The 16,276-nt window shown below is 43.4% G+C and overlaps 2 protein-coding genes across 4 annotated transcripts in view; one reads left to right on the forward strand and one right to left on the reverse strand.

Annotated features, from left to right (window-relative positions):
* The first annotated feature begins 80 nt into the window (after nt 1-80).
* On the forward strand, nt 81-14,432 carry adal (adenosine deaminase-like). Of its 3 annotated transcripts, none has more exons than XM_042323400.1 (11): nt 81-289; nt 3,431-3,561; nt 4,438-4,515; nt 12,253-12,313; nt 12,461-12,548; nt 12,627-12,708; nt 13,005-13,131; nt 13,265-13,345; nt 13,444-13,582; nt 13,822-13,922; nt 14,023-14,432. In XM_042323400.1, exons 1-11 carry the CDS (start codon nt 248-250, stop codon nt 14,212-14,214), a joined length of 1,122 nt encoding a protein of 373 aa, XP_042179334.1. In that variant the 5' UTR covers nt 81-247; the 3' UTR covers nt 14,215-14,432. The 3 variants fall into 3 exon arrangements, with proteins under 3 accessions (XP_042179334.1, XP_024255289.1, XP_024255290.1); XM_024399521.2 differs by lacking the exon at nt 4,438-4,515 and adding an exon at nt 11,995-12,051; XM_024399522.2 differs by lacking the exon at nt 4,438-4,515 and having other exon boundaries at nt 82-289.
* nat10 (N-acetyltransferase 10) overlaps nt 14,361-16,276 on the reverse strand; it is a 47,793-nt gene continuing 45,877 nt past the window's right edge. The window contains exon 27 of the mRNA XM_024399520.2: nt 14,361-16,191. Within this exon, the coding sequence (XP_024255288.1) occupies nt 16,059-16,191 (133 nt within the window). The 3' untranslated portion in view covers nt 14,361-16,058. The remainder of the gene's footprint in view (nt 16,192-16,276) is intronic.

A 16,276-nucleotide genomic window follows, 5' to 3' on the forward strand; every position in this document is an offset into this window, starting at 1 on the left:
CTACACACTCCAGTACAGTAGGTGGCGGCATGCACCCTTAACGTTTGTTTGCGGACCGCCATAATATTATACAAGAGGAAGAAGAATAGGCACGAGAAGGAAAAAGAGGGGATTGTTTCACTGTTGCAACTTAGTGGTGCGACGATTAAATAAGCACTGAAAACAAAGGAAGCAACCAGAAAGAAAGTGAGGATCGCACAGGTTCATAGATCATTGAGTAAATATATTTCTGAATAAAACAATTAGAATGGAGGAGGCTGATTTATTCTACCGACAGCTGCCAAAAGTGGTAAGTAACCGTGTACAATATTGTAACGACCTTTGGTTTATAAGCGCGGACTTTGCGGCAGTCATTAGCGCGCCGGACCTCGGGCTCGAAGGTCGAGGGTTCGAGACATGCTCCCTGCAGTTTCATTACAATATATTAGATTTTTTTTTACCTGAAGACAATTAAGTTGATTTTTTTTTTAGAAGTTTAAACGGTCGTGTTAGCTAGCTGACGTTAGCCGGCTTGGAGAAGCTGAGTTAAACGTTCGGCCTCCTGTCGGTGGATTCATTGCTAAATATACAAATAAACACATTTTTTCCCAGTCTCTAAAAGACTACAATTTGTGTTTTGGGCGGTGCTTCGTCAAAGAGTTGTATAACTAACCCGAGACTAAGAGCCTGTCTTCCAATAGGAGCAAATCATAGTAGGCAGAGCAAGCAAGGTGGGCAGAGCCAAGCATGAGCTGGTGAGATCCTATCGGTGCATTCTAGCATTTATTTGCATATTTCCGTTAAGGAACGCCTACTTTGATGTGCGGTTGTGCAGTAACTCAAATCGCCTTTGCACTCTTTCTAAACAATTTAAAAAAACTTTTATTCAAAGGGTAAAGTCTACAAAACACATTCCACTTTTTTTTGTTACAGATTCTAGTTTTAGAAACAGGAAACTGCATGAAGATGTTCTGTACAATGAGAAAATTAGCAGAATGTCGGCCAAAATCCATCTAATTTAATCTTCTCCCACTGCCAGCCACTGGGCTTCCTCCATCACCATATTTGGTAGTGAGTGAAACGCCAACCGAATGCTTCACATTCATATTTGGCTCATTGTTCTGTCTGTGGCTTCTTACTCTGGCCACTGTCCCTTTTTTGAAAAGGAGGCGGACACAAACAACAATCCTTTGGGCAAAACTGAAAAAAATAATTAAATGTATTGGTCACATACACATGTTTAGCAGATGTTATTGCGGGTGTAGTGAAATGCTTGTGCTTCTAGCTCTGACAGTGCAGTAATATCTAACAAATAATATCTAACAGTTTCACAACATATACCCAAAATACATGGAAATCTATGTAAGGAATGGATTAAGAATATATATACATATATGTCAGAGCAGCATTGGACTAAAATACAGTGGCATAGTATAGAATACAGTATATACATACATATGAGATGGGTGATGCAATATTTACACACAATTAAAGTGACTAAGATACCTTAGAATAGTATAGACTACAGTTTATACATATGAGTGAGATGAGTAATGCAAGATACAGAGACATTATTAAAGTGGCTAGTGTTTAATTTCCTTAAAGTGGCCAGTGATTCCTAATCTATGTATATAGGCAGCAGCCTCTGATGTGCTGGAGATGGCTGTTTAACAGTCAGTGGAGTAGTATAGAATACAATACAATATATACATATGAAATGGGTGATGCAATATGTTAAAGTAACTAAGATACCGTAGAATAGTGTGGAGTGCAGTTTATACATAGAGTTGAAGTCAGATGTTTACATACACGTTTGCTAAATACATTTAAACTCAGTTTTTCACAATTCCTGACTTTTAATCCTAGTAAAAAGGTCCTGTCTTAGGCCAGTAAGGATCACCACTTTCTTTTAAGAATGTGAAATGTCAGAATAATAGTAGAGAGAATGATTTATTTCAGCTTTTATTTCTTTCATCACATTCCCAGTGGGTCACTCAATTAGTATTTGGTAGCATTGCTTTTACATTGTTTAACTTGGGTCAAACGTTTCTGGTAGCCTTCCACAAGCTTCCCACAATACGTTGGGTGAATTTTGGCCCATTCCTCCTGACAGAGCTGGTGTAACGGAGTCAGGTTTGTAGGCCTTCTTGCTCGCACATGCTTTTTCAGTTCTGCCCACAAATTTTCCATAGAATTGAGGTCAGGGCTTTGTGATGGCCACTCATACATTAACTTTGTTGTCCTTAAGCCATTTTGCCACAACTGTGGATGTCTACTTGGGGTCATTGTCCATTTGGAAGACCCATTTGCAACCAAGCTTTAACTTCCTGACTGGTGTCTTGATGTTGCTTCAATATATCCACATAATTTTCTTGCCTCATGATGCCATCTATTTTGTGAAGTGCACCAGTCCCTCCTGCAGCAAAGCACCCCCACAACATGATGCTGCCACCCCCACAACATGATGCTGCCACCCCTGTGCTTCATGGTTAGGATGGTGTTCTTCAGCTTGCAAGCTTCCCCCTTTTTCCTCCAAACATAACGATGGTCATTATGGCCAAACAGTTCTATTTTTGATTCATCAGACCAGAGGACGGTTCTCCATAAAGTATGATCTTTGTCCCCATGTGCAGTTGCAAACCGTAGTCTGGCTTTTTCATGGCGGTTTTTGAGCAGTGGCTTCTTCCTTGCAGAGTGGCCTTTCAGGTTATGTCGATATAGGACTTGTTTTACTGTGGATATAGATACTTTTGTACCTGTTTCCTCCAGCATCTTCACAAGGTCCTTTGCTGTGTTTCTGGGATTGATTTGCACTTTTCGCACCAAAGTACGTTCATCTCTAGGAGACAGAACACATCTCCTTCCTGGTGGTCCTATGGTGTTTATACTTGCATACTATTGTTTTTGTACAGATGAACGTGGTACCTTCAGGCGTTTGGAAATTGCTCCCAAGGATGGACCAGACTTGTGCAGGTCTACAATTTTTTTCTGAGGTTTTGGCTGATTTCTTTTGATTTTCCCATGATGTCAAGCAAAGAGGCACTGAGTTTGATGGTAGGCCTTGAAATACATCCACAGGTACACCTACAATTGACTCAAATTATGTCAATTAGCCTATCAGAAGCTTCTAAAGCCATGACATATTTTCTGGAATTTTCCAAGCTGCACAGACAACTTAGTGTATGTAAACTTCTGACCCACTGGAATTGTGATACAGTGAAATAATCTGTCTGTAAACAATTGTTGGAAAAATTACTTGTCATGCACAAAGTAGATGTCCTAACCGACTTGCCAAAATTATAGTTCGTTAACAACAAATTTGTGGAGTGGTTGAAAAACAAGTTTTAATGTCTCTAACCTAAGTGTATGTAAACTTCCGACTTCAACTGTATTTCAGTCCAACAGGTTTGTACTCTAACTTCTTGCGTGTCATCCTCTCTTCTCTACCCAGGAGCTTCATGCCCATCTCAATGGCTCTGTCAGCTTTTCAACCATCGAGAAACTCGTGGCTCGAAAGCCACATCTCAACATCGAACACGGCATGACTGCTATTCGCAGTGGTCAGCGGAGGACACTGGATGAGTACGCATGACAGAATGGATTGTTTGTTTCTTTTTCTGAGTCCATAGTGCATTGTATGGAACTTGTCATACAATATAATGTATGGGACTTGTCCAACTCATTCCACAGAGGGCAGAGTGTCTGCAGGTTTTCGCTCCTCCCTTGTACTTGATTTGAATTAAGGTTACTGATTAGTAAGGAACTCCGCTAACCTGGTTGTCTAGGTCTTAATTGAAAGGACAAAACAAAAACCAGCCTACACTAGCCCCAACATGAAATGAGTTTGACACCCCTGATGTATGTGCTCATGTGATCTCTCGGTCCCATACCCCAGCACATGAAAGACTAGTGGATGGATAGTTAATTTATTACCAAGCTACAATGATGGGACACAGTCTAGATGAATGTTCAATCATTAAAGGGATATTAACAGCACTCCTAAAGATGTTGTAAAGAGGAAGCTTTGCTGGCATAAAACCCACATGGAAATGAGATTCTTAGATTCGGTAATTTAAAATGTATTTACATTATTAAATTATATATATTATGAATTTAAATGGATTTATGTCAAATATGCAGCTATCGAAAATATATGGGAATGTCTGCTCAATCCAACTGATAAAATCACATTTTTATTGGTCACAAACACATGGTTAACAGATGTTATTGTACCTGTATACAAGATGGCCGCCGTTTTACGGTCTCCTAACCAATTGTGTTATTATGTGTTTCTTTTTGCGATATTTGTAAATCATTTTGTACATAATGTTTCTGCAACCGTATCTTACGGCAGAAAGGAGCTTCTGGATATAGGACAGCGATCACTCACCTCGGAGTAGACAAAGCTTTTTTCAACAACAAGCAGGACTCACATGATATTCTCCAAACACCCCACAGGGCAGACATCCCAATTATTTGCCAAAGGAAGCGACGCAGAGGACAAAGAGCCGGATGCTTCGTCCGGACCCGCAGAAGGCGAGTAGGAAAGCTGCCGTTACCGTCAATATTACTCGCCAACGTGCAATCATTGGAAAATAAACTAGACGAGGTACGATCACAAATAACCTACCAACGGGACATCATAAACTGTAATATCATGGATATTCAGCTAGTGGGATATACACTGCACCGACAGGATAGAACAGCACACTCCGGTAAGACGGGGGGGGTCTGTGCATATTTGTAAACAACAGCTAGTGCGCGAAATCTAAGGAACTCTCTAGATTTTGCTCGCCTGAAGTAGAGTATATTGTGATAAATTGCAGGCCACACTACTTGCCTAGAGAGTTCTCAGCAAAACTTTTCGTGGCTGTCTATTTACCACCATAAACAGATGCTGGCACTAAGACCGCACTCAGTCAGCTGTATAAGGGAATAAGCAGACAGGAAACCACTCACCCAGAGGTGGCACTCCTAGTGACGGGGGCTTTAATGCAGGGAAATTTAAATCAGTTCTACCAAATCTCTATCAACATGTTAAATGTGATAAAAAAAATGTTATAGATCATCTGTAATCCACACACAGAGATGCGTACAAAGCTCTCCCTCGCCCTCAATTTGGTAAATCCGACCACAACTCTATCCTCCTGATTCCTGCTTACAAACAAAAATTAAAGCAGGAAGCGCCAGTTACTCGGTCTATAAAAAAGTGGTCAGATGAAGCAGATGCTAAACTACAGGACTGTTTTGCTATCACATACTGGAACATGTTCCGGGATTCTTCTGATGACATTGAGGAATACACCACATCAGTCACTGGCTTTATCAGTAAGTGCATTGAGGACGATCCCCACAGTGACTGCACGTACATACCCCAACCAGAAGCCATGGATTACAGGCAACATTCGCTTTGAACATCGGTCCCTTTGTTGGAGTGGATATGCTTTGGAAATCTAGGTATGTAGAAGAAGTCCTTCCACAGGCGACGAGCAACTTGCTTTGCAGTCTGGTTCTTGCATGGGAATGCATGGGCCATTTTTGAGAAGTGGTTGGTTACAACTAAAGCGTCTATAGACTTGTTGTCACTGTTTTGTGGTCCTAAATTCAATGCAAACTAATTCCACTGGTTCTGAAGTGTGGATGTTTTCTAGTGGCGCACGAGCATGGGGCTCAGGAGTCTTTCCAATAATGCATCGATGGCAGTTCTTCACATGATTCATCCCAGTCCAAAATAATTGTTGTCTTGCTAGGGATAGTGTTTGAGAGTGCCTTTGGTGACCAGCTGTATCATGGAGGCCATTGAGAACTTGCTACTTCAGAGAATTAGGTATTGGAAGAGCATTTTGTTAATTTGATGGTCTCTGTTCTTCTTGTGCAATATGCCGTCACGAATGCTGAGCTTGTTCAAGTGCTTCCGTAGTTTAATTCACGCTGCGGGGCTCAGATACACACACATGTCTGGTGGGTCTTTGATGTTTCTTAACGTAGTATTCAGTCTTGCTCTTGCAGGCTTAAAAGCTTACTCTGAGGTAGAACAGTGGTGTGGTCTTCCTGCTGTAGCTGAGGGATGGATGCCCCTGTTCCCAGTGCTAGACTCAGGCAATCAGTGCAGTGTGCATCCAAGACAGCAAAGAGTTCTTGACAGGTGAGGAAACCATGTGATGAAGGTGAGGTGCCCCCAACAGGGTCCTTTTGAATTGAGTCTTCATCTGGTGGGCTCAACACGGTTTGGCAGTTGTTGCTGACTCTGAAGGTGTCTTGTACAGTTCTATTTACTACTCCGTTGACTTGATCTAGGAGAGACAGAAGGCTCTGCCACAAGGCGATGGCTGATACATGAGTGGACGAAATGCTCTCTGCTCAATGGGTTGGATATTACATTCTTAGTATTAGGAACATACTTCATGTCAAAGCTTGGCCATCCAACGTTGTTCACATGCATAGAGTCTTTCATGACACCAGGCGAGACCCAGATGCAGACACCGGAGTCAGATGGTTGGAGTCTTACAATGTTTATTAATCCAAAAGGAGTAGGTAAGAGAATGGTCGTGGACAGGCGAAAGGACGAACTGGCTCAGAGAGACAGGAGACACAGGGATAAATACACTGAGAAAAATAAGCGACACCTGGAGGGGGTGGAGACAATCACAGGGACAGGTGAAACAGATCAGGGCATGACAGTACCCCCCACCCCCATACCTGGACGCATACCTGGCTGACCGGGGTGTCAGCTGTGGAAATCGGCGATGAGGGCCAGGTCCAAGATGTCTTTAGCAGGAACCCAGCACCTCTCCTCCGGGCCATAACCCTCCCAGTCAACCAGGTACTGGAAACCCCTGCCCCGTGGTCGAAACCTCAGGAGGCATCTCATGCGCTGGCTGGCCATTGATTACCCAGGGGGGAGGGATGGGCCTGGAAACAGAAGACAACGGACAGTGAGACACGGGCTTAATACTGGACACATGGAAAGTAGGGTGGATACGGAGGGTACGGGGTAACCCAAGACGGACAGCAGTGGAACTCAGGACTCTGGAGATGGGAAAAGGATGAATGAACCGGGGAGACAGTTTACGGGACTCTACCCGCAGAGGAAATTCCTGAGTGGAAAGCCATACCCTCTGCCCAATGCGGTAGCGGGGAGCTGGGGTTCGGCGACGGTCTGCTTGTCGAAGATACCTGGAGTTGGTCTTGAGAATAGCCGCCCTGACTCTTCTCCAGGTACGTTGACAGCAACGGACAAACATCTGGGCCGAGGGTACGCTGACCTGCTCTTGTTCCAGGAAGAGTGGAGGCTGATACTCCATGGAGCACTCGAAAGGGGAGAGTCCCGTGGCAGAACAGGGAAGGGTGTGCATACTCCACCCAGACCAGTTGACAGCTCCAGGTAGTGGGGTTGGTTGAGACCAGGCATCTCAAGGTGGTTTCCAGGTCTTGGCTCGCTCCGACTGACCGTTGGTTTGGGGATGGAATCTGGATGACAGGCTAGCCGACGACCCAATAAGGGTGCAGAATGCCTTCCAGAACAGAGTACCCGATCGGAGACCGTGTCTACCGGGAGTCCATGGATCCGGAAGACATGCTGCACCATAAGCTGGGCCGTCCCCTTGGCAGAAGGTAGTTGGGGTTGGGCAGAGGGATGAAATGGGCGGCCTTGGAGAACCGATCGACTACCGTCAGAATGACAGTGTTGCTATCAGACGGAGGGAGCCCAGAGATATGAGACCAGGGACGATGAGGGACTGGTAGTAGCTGAAGGAGGCCAGAAGGACCTTGCCATGTAGTCTTGTTCTGAGCACACACAGTGCATGCGGCGACGAAGGCAGAGACGTCAGGAACCATTGTAGGCCACCATAAATGTTGTCGGAGGAAGGCTAGTGTACAATGGGACCCTGGATGACAGGTCAGCCTGGAGGAATGAGCTCATTCCAAGACCCGGGACCAGACTGGGTTAGGGACAAACAAGCCTGTTAGCTGGACCTCCTTCAGGTCCAAGCAGGGAGCGTTGCGCCTCGCAAACCAGGTTCTCAATACCTCAATCCACAGTGGCAGCGAGGCATGACATAGGAAGAATGTTTTGGAGGTCGAGGGTGTGGCAGAGGAACTGTATAGGTGGGAGAGAGTGTCAGACTTCACTTTTTTTTTTTACTCTGGACGGTAGGAAATGGTGACGTTGAATCTGGTAAACAATAGGGCCCACCTGGAGTTGAGGTGCTTGGCTGTATGGGGATATTCCAAGTTTTTATGGTCGGTCCAGGCCAAGAATGGCTGTTCTGCTCCTTCCAGCCAGTGCCTCCACTCTTCCAATGCCATCTTAACCACCAGGAGTTCTGGGTTGCCTACATTGTAGTTCCTCACTGCAGGATTGAGACGATGAGACAGGACGGCATAGGGATGAAGCTTTTGGTCCTGGGCAGGTCGCTGGGACAGGATGGCCCCTCTCCAACATCCGAAGCATCAACTTCCATCACAAATTGACACGAGGTGTCCGGATGGATGAGGAACCGATGTGAACCGATGCTTCAGGTCCACAAAGACTTTGTCGACAGCTGGAGAACATTTGAACGGTGCCTTGGGAGAGGTGCGTGCCGAGAGGCGGTCCGCCAGGATGCTGTAATCCCGAATGAAACGACGGTAGAAGTTAGCAAAACCAAGAAACCATTGCAACTGCACCTTGGACATTGGTTGAGGTCAATTCACCACTGCTTTCACCATTCCAGGATCCATCTGAACATTGCCCTCAGCAATGACATATCCCAGAAAGGTGATAGTAGAGCGGTGGAACTCACACTTCTCTGCTTTCACAAACAATTGGTTTTCCAGGAGGCACTGAATAACCTTTCTGACATGAAGTACATGTTCTTGGGCAGATCGGGAAAAAACCAGAATGTCGTCAAGGTAAACGAACACAAAACGGTTTAGCATGTCCCGGAGCACATCGTTGACCAAAGCCTGGAAAACAGCGGGGGCGTTTGTGAGTCCAAATGGCATGACCTGGTACTCATAATGTCCACTGGCAGTGTTGAAGGCTGTCTTCCACTCATCCGCCCCACGTATCAAAACCAGGTGGTAGACATTCCGAAGGTCTAACTTTTTGAAACATGGTAGCCCCCTGGAGAGTTTCAAATACCTAGGAGAGGAGAGGTGTAGGGGGTAACGATTTTTAACCATAATGTCGTTAAGTCTAGTGTAGTCAATGCACAGACGCAGGGTTTTGTCCTTCTTCTCCACAAAGAAAAACCCTGCGCAAGCAGGAGATGCAGATGGACGGACGGCCCCAGTGGCCAGAGACTCCTCTGTGTTCCTCCATAGCTTTGGTCTCTGGTCCGGACAGAGAATACAACCGACCCCAAGGTCATGAAGTAACCAAAACAGTGTCAAATCAAAATATATTTTATATTTGAGATTCTTTGCCTTGATGACAACTATGCACACTCTTGGCGTACTCTCAACCAGCTTCATGAGGTTGTCACATGGAATGCATTTCAATTAACAGGTGTGCCTTGTTTAAAGTTAATTTGTGAATTTATTTCCTCCTTAATGCATTTGAGCCAATCAGTTGTGTTTTGCCAAGGTAGGCGTGGTATACAGAAGATAGCACTATTTGGTAAAAGACCAAATCCATATTATGGCAAGAACAGCTCAAAGAGAAATGACAGATGACCATTACTTTAAGACATGAAGGTCAGTCAATCTGGAAAATGTGTGCAGTCACAAAAACCATCAAGCGCTGTGATAAAACTGTCTCTCATGAGGACCGCCACAGGAAAGGAAGACCCAGAGTTAACCCAGAAGATAAGTTCATTAGAGTTACCAGCCTCAGAAATTGCAGACCAAATGAATGCTTCACAGAGTTCAAGTAACAGACACATCTCAATATCAACTGTTCAGAGGAGACTGCGTGAATCAGGCCTTCATGGTCAAATTGCTGCAAAGAAACCACTACTAAAGTACACCAATAAGAAAAAGAGACTTGCTTGGGCCAAGAAACATGAGCAATGGACATTAAACCTGTGGGATTTTTGGTTCCAACCGCTGTGTCTTTGTGAGACGCAGAGTAGGTGAACGGATGATCTCCGCATGTGTGGTTCCCACGGTGAAGCATGCAGGAGGTGTGATTGTGTGGGGGTGCTTTGCTGGTAACACTGTCTGTGATGTTCTTAGAATTCAAGGCACAGCCATTATGACTACCACAGCATTCTGCAGTGATACACCATCCCATCTGGTTTGCGTTTAGTGGGACTATCATTTGTTTTTCAACAGGAAAACACACCTCCAGGCTGTGTAAGGGCTATTTGACCAAGAAGGAGAGTGATGGAGTGCTGCATCAGATGACCTGACCTCCACAGTCACCCGACCTCAACCCGATTTAGATGGTTTGGGATGAGTTGTACCGCAGAGTGAAGGAAAAGCAGCGAACAAGTGCTCAGCATATGTGGGAACTCTTTCAAGACTGTTGGAAAATAATTCCTCATGAAGCTGGTTGAGAGAATGCCAAGAGTGTGCAAAGCTGTCATCAAGGCAAAGGGTGGCTACTTATAAAATAACACTTTGTTTGGTTACTACATGATTCCATGTGTTATTTCATAGTTTTTATATCTGCACTATTATTCTACAATGTCAATGTCGAAAATAGTAAAAATAAAGAAAAACCCTTGAATGAGTAGGTGTCCAAACTTTTGACTGGTATTGTATGGTCAGCTGAATGACACCTGAAACACCGCCTGTTCTCACGGCAGAGTAGCATCATGGCACACAGAGCATGGTGTGGCATTCAGGCCTTCAATATTGGGTAGTTTACTAGCAGTCATTTTCCCTGAGTTAGACTGAGCTGGGCCAGGCAGCAAGACATTCTCTAGCATATCAATTACTCTCTAGAGTAACGGTGGGGTGTTCGAGGGGTAGTGCATCATCAGTTTACCTCGTCATGTCAGTCATTGCATATGTTTAGAGAGCTATTTATAACTTGGCAGAAATGTCCAGATCAACTAGCCCATGTCAGCTAATGTTTTTAGCAAGGTTTTTTAGCCCACTCAAATATCCCATGATCTCACATAAAACATGGTAAAATGTGTAGAATTCTAGAAAATTGGTTTTAAAACTGCAATAATTTACTCTGCACCCCATGACAAAATGTGTAGAATTGCAGGAAATAAGTGTTAAACCTGCAAAGGGTCTTAACAGTTTGTGTAATGAACAGTGCTAGACATGGCATGCGCGCACACAGAATGTTCCCCAATGCTAGAAAGGGGGCCTGAGTGAAGAAGATTGGGAACTCCTGCACTAGAACAGAGTGATCTGAGCTCTTGTTGTGGCTGCGAATCGGACTGAAGTAAAAGTAACCTCGATTCTGTTCACTGAGATTCTCACTCGTTTCTCTATGCACTTTTGCATTGGCTTTGAAGCTCATCTCAGCGTGGTAGTCATTTAGCACATCTTGTACTGTTCAAACCACTTGTCAATAGTCCTGGCTCTGAATGTGAAGGCTAGTTCTTTGCTCGGACAGTTCCTGATGAACATGTGGGTAATGTCTGTGTTGAGATCATCCTTTGCCTTACCCTGCTCCTTTAGGCCTTCTGTAGCAGTGTCTGTTGCTCGATTCAGTCTCAACCAGTATTCATATGGATCCTCCTGTTCTTTGAGTAGAAAGTTCTTCGAGTGGGATATGAGTATTGACTGCAGCTGAAATGCTTCCTTAGGAGACCATTAATGGCATCTGGGTTAGTATGAATGTCACTGTTTCTGATTCCGATTTAGACTACATCTTTTGTTCTGTGCCTGAGATGGGTGAGAATCTTTTCGGCCTGTTCCTATTTTTTCATGTTTCATGGGCTGGTGCACCAACTGAAAAGGTTTGTGGCACAAGTGCCACCAGGGGAGAATGTTAAGTCTGGAGTCCTGTAAAATGTCTAATTTGACATGTTATCAGTATGATACAAATGTGAATTACGACAACTTAATGTCAGTTTTTATCCCAGGACATTAAATTCTTAACTCGCCCCCAACAATTTTCCATAGATCTGCTGTGGATTACCCAGAATTCCATACCCTTACCACTGAGTGCATTAGCCAAATGTAAGCACACTAATGTGCCAGGAGTTGGCAAATTCCTGAATAAAATGTGGAATACAACAATTTATTTACACCTTTACATTCAGAAATGTATCAAGTTGGGTATATACCAGCTGACATTTTAATACAAATAAAAATACATTTTATGGACAATGATGCCCTGTAATTTTACTGTCACAACAACCAGTCTTCTTGTCTCTCCAGGTGTTTCCAGGTCTTCAAAGTCATCCATCAGTTAGTAGATACAGAGGAGGACATTCTTATGGTAAATTACACATTTGTCCATGGTCACTTATTTGCAGCTTCACTAACTTAAACAATCTCACCCATAAACCTAACACTATTGACTCGATGGAGCCTGGAGCCAATATAGCATTGAACACCTTGGAAAAAAATCTGTCCTTGTTTCTAGGTTGCCAAAGACGTCATCAGGGAGTTTGCAGCTGATGGAGTAAAATATCTAGAACTGAGAAGTACCCCACGAAAGGAGAAGACCACAGGCAAGGCCACAAGCTAGACACACTGGATTGGATCGCTTATATGCAGGGCTTCGCTTACATTTGTTTTGTATAACTTAGGAATGACAAAGAGAAGGTATGTGGAAACAGTCATCGAGGCCATCCGTCAATGTAAAAATGAGGGAGTTGACATTGAAGTCAGGTATGTTTTCAATGCATTTGTAATGCTTGCTTTACTTATGAATGCTGAAGTGCTGTTTCCAAACAATCAACGACAGAGCCTCGTGTGGCTGTGGCGCTTGCATTGCTAGGGTTGTGGGTTTGATTCCCACAGGGGACCAGTACAAAAAAGTATGGAAATGTATTCATTATCTGGATAAGAGCGAATGCTAAATGACTCAAATGTAAATATTGGTAGAAATTGGTATGGTAATAGCTATAGTAACTTACAATGAAAACATTGATACCTTAAGTAACATAACATTTTCCCCCATTAAGGTTCCTGGTAGCTGTTGACCGTAGGAATGGGGCTGAGGTTGCTATGGAGACCGTTAAACTGGCAGAGGACTTCATGCTGTCTACCGGTGGTCTGGTGGTGGGGCTGGACCTCAGTGGAGATCCTACGGTCAGCAGTGGATCAGTGCCTTGCTTGCTTATGGTTGACACGTTTCTCAAGATGTCATAAATGCACTGATTCTAAGTCACTCTGGATAGGAGCTTCTGCTAAATTACTGAAATGTAAAATGTTTATTTCCAAGGTGGGCCATGGCAGAGATTTCCTTCCCGCCTTGCAAAAAGCCAAGAACTGTGGACTAAAACTCTCTCTACACTTGTCAGAGGTAGGTAACATCATAACTTAACTGATTCAAGCAATTCCAAATGATGTAATGTTTTATGGATACGTTTTTCATTAGTTTTGACAAATGCAATCTTCCAGGTGCCATCTCAGGCAGACGAATCAGAGCTGCTGCTAAACATTCCACCTGACAGGATTGGTCATGGGACTTTCTTACACCCTGAAGTGGGCGGGTCACAAAGCCTGGTTGATAAAGTGCGGAAGCATAACACACCTCTGGGTAAGAATAGTATGTCCTTCCTTCCCTGAACAGTCTAGTGATTGCTCTAAAAGGGTTATTTATTGTCCATAGTCAACCTGTCTTCTGTAAAGCTTGATTTTTTAAAATCTAAATTATATATATTTTAAACAATCAAGGCTGAAGGATATAGAAACTGTTTAGTGTTGATCTTGTTGTAGCTAATGTTGCCTCTATCCAAGCTCTCATATACTGTATTTTTCCTAAACCTTTCCTCACAGAACTATGCCTAACCTCTAATGTCAAAGGTCAGACAGTGTCATCCTATTCTCAACATCACTTCCTGTACTGGTACCAAATGGGACACCCTAGTGTGATCTGTGTAAGTGTTTTCCCGAAATGTGTCTGACTTAATTCAACACTTGTTTTTACTTGCAAGTCAGAGTTGCACACTTATCTTGTGGGAGTGCTCTTGTTTTCAGACAGACGACAAGGGGGTGTTCTGCACAGACCTGTCTCAGGAGTACCAGTTGGCCGCCTCTACCTTCAACCTCAGTCAGGAGGACATGTGGACTCTGTCCCATAAGGCGATAGACTGCACCTTCGCCCCAGACCTACAGCAGCAGCTACACCAGAAGTGGCTGGAGCTACAGCCAACGCTGTTCCAGTTATGACAGACAGAACGCGCTGCTTGACATCTATGGGATCAGAATCACCAATCTTGACCATTTAGTAATGAGATGTAGATTAGTGATTCTGGCAGAGCCTTTTTTTAAAAACACATGCTTCTCAGAATAGCTGAAGAATGAGGGACCATGAGTCATTTCCAAAAGGGAGACATTTTGTATTGGTAAAGTAGTTAATCAATAAAACATACATCATGCTGCTTTAAGTTATTTGTACTTGTCTCCCAGTAAGTAGAAAGGTTGGCTACTTTACTTTCCATGTGAAACTCATTCTCCGCAAACAAATACTAGAACAGACAACAGGCACGTTTTCCATTCACTGAAGATCGAGGCTAGGTGACAATGGTCAAATTATACAAAAAGTCAAATGTATGCTCATCATTCAATGAATCATCTTGAAGTATGTTGACCCTTGCAGACTCCAACTCATCTGAATGTAAGCAACTCCATATATTGTTGGTATTGGATTAAATGAGCCGGTTACAGTGGTACAGGAAAAGGCAGGTGGTGGAACCATAGCAAATAATTATTCTATTTCTATGGGTGGAACTGTCACCACTGTATGCTGTCTCCTATCCTCAGGTGGTGGGTACATAAAGTCTAATAGTTTCTCATTTTCACTATGGATGGTACTCTGTCCCATTCCATCGAACCCTTGGGTACAGGGCTAGGCACAGAGAAAGGTGACACAGCACAGTCCTACTGCTGTACACTAAAATAAATGAAAAAACTGTTTAAACTGAAATAATTAAACAAACTGAACATAAGTCAAATTGTTTTTTGGGGAAAATATCTAATGGGGTGTTAATGTTTTGTTCTTTTCTAATGTGTCTGGATCTGGCAGGTCATATTTAGACCGACTTTAAATTATAAAAGTAGATTCAGCGTGATCGAGCAGCACCGCAGATATGATGGGCGTGTTTGAGTGGTTAGGCAGAGGCAACCGACAGTAGACGGGGGAGGTGCATCTGCGACAGCCTAAAGTCAGACACTGGTTTTCCAACAGCAAGGTTTGATCAACATTGCAGTGTTTATAAAAGGCTTTTTTATAATGTCGAGATGAACACATTTTGAACCCCCATATCACACACACAGCAATAAGTATGTGTACACATTGTACAATCAATTAGTGAGAGCCTTAAATAAAACATTTTGGAGAATATAATGTATATATTTAATCTCTCTCTATTGGCAAATTGGTCAAACAAAAACACCCTAATGATTGGTTGACAATAGAACTTCCCACAATGCAGGCGGCGACTACAGGATCCATTTAGAGAAACTGCAGAAACTTGCAGTCAAAACTCCATGATTCTTGTAAAGTTCATGCAATTAACAATTCGGTGCAAGTCGGACAACTTCAACCCCGAAATGCAAAGCGGCTGCTCGAACGCCCCCATTCAGATGAGCATGATGCAAGACTGCCCTCACAGTTGAACAGAGTATCTGCGGCATGCGCACGGGTAACTACGGGAACAATACAGAGGAGAAAGCTCACGCTTCAGCGCTCCTGGTTGTTGCGGAAATTGACCCATTACCATGGTTTACTTCGTGCATCTATGGGATCTTGCTGAATCTACCTTTAAACCCAAAGACCTGACCCTGCAGTTTGTGCATTGCTGCCCCAGTGACAAGTGACATCCCAAAAAACACAAACACTATACAACCCGTCTCGCAGCCTTCAATGCAAAGGATTATTTCTGTCCACAAGACAAACTAAATTATATAAAAACTAAATTAAATGTTATGAAACTTAGTAAAGTGGATCTGAAAAAAAAACCTACATTTCTAATAAAATATTTAAGCGAATATAAAAACGACTATAATTTACACTATAATGGCCTCTTTTCAAACTTTTTCTTCTCCTTGCCTCCTCCCTTCTTCGTTTTCTTCAGTTTGCCATGTCGTGTATCTCCTCCCTCGTTTTTGTCTGGCCTCGGCTGCTCATACTTCCTCTTCTTGTCACTGTTGGAGAACAGACATTGTCACATGCATGATAAGCCATAATAATAAATTCCATTTAGAAAATGCTTTTATAACAAAGCGATTT

This window comes from Oncorhynchus tshawytscha, linkage group LG06, assembly GCF_018296145.1.
Source record: "Oncorhynchus tshawytscha isolate Ot180627B linkage group LG06, Otsh_v2.0, whole genome shotgun sequence".
Lineage (NCBI taxonomy): Eukaryota > Metazoa > Chordata > Actinopteri > Salmoniformes > Salmonidae > Oncorhynchus > Oncorhynchus tshawytscha.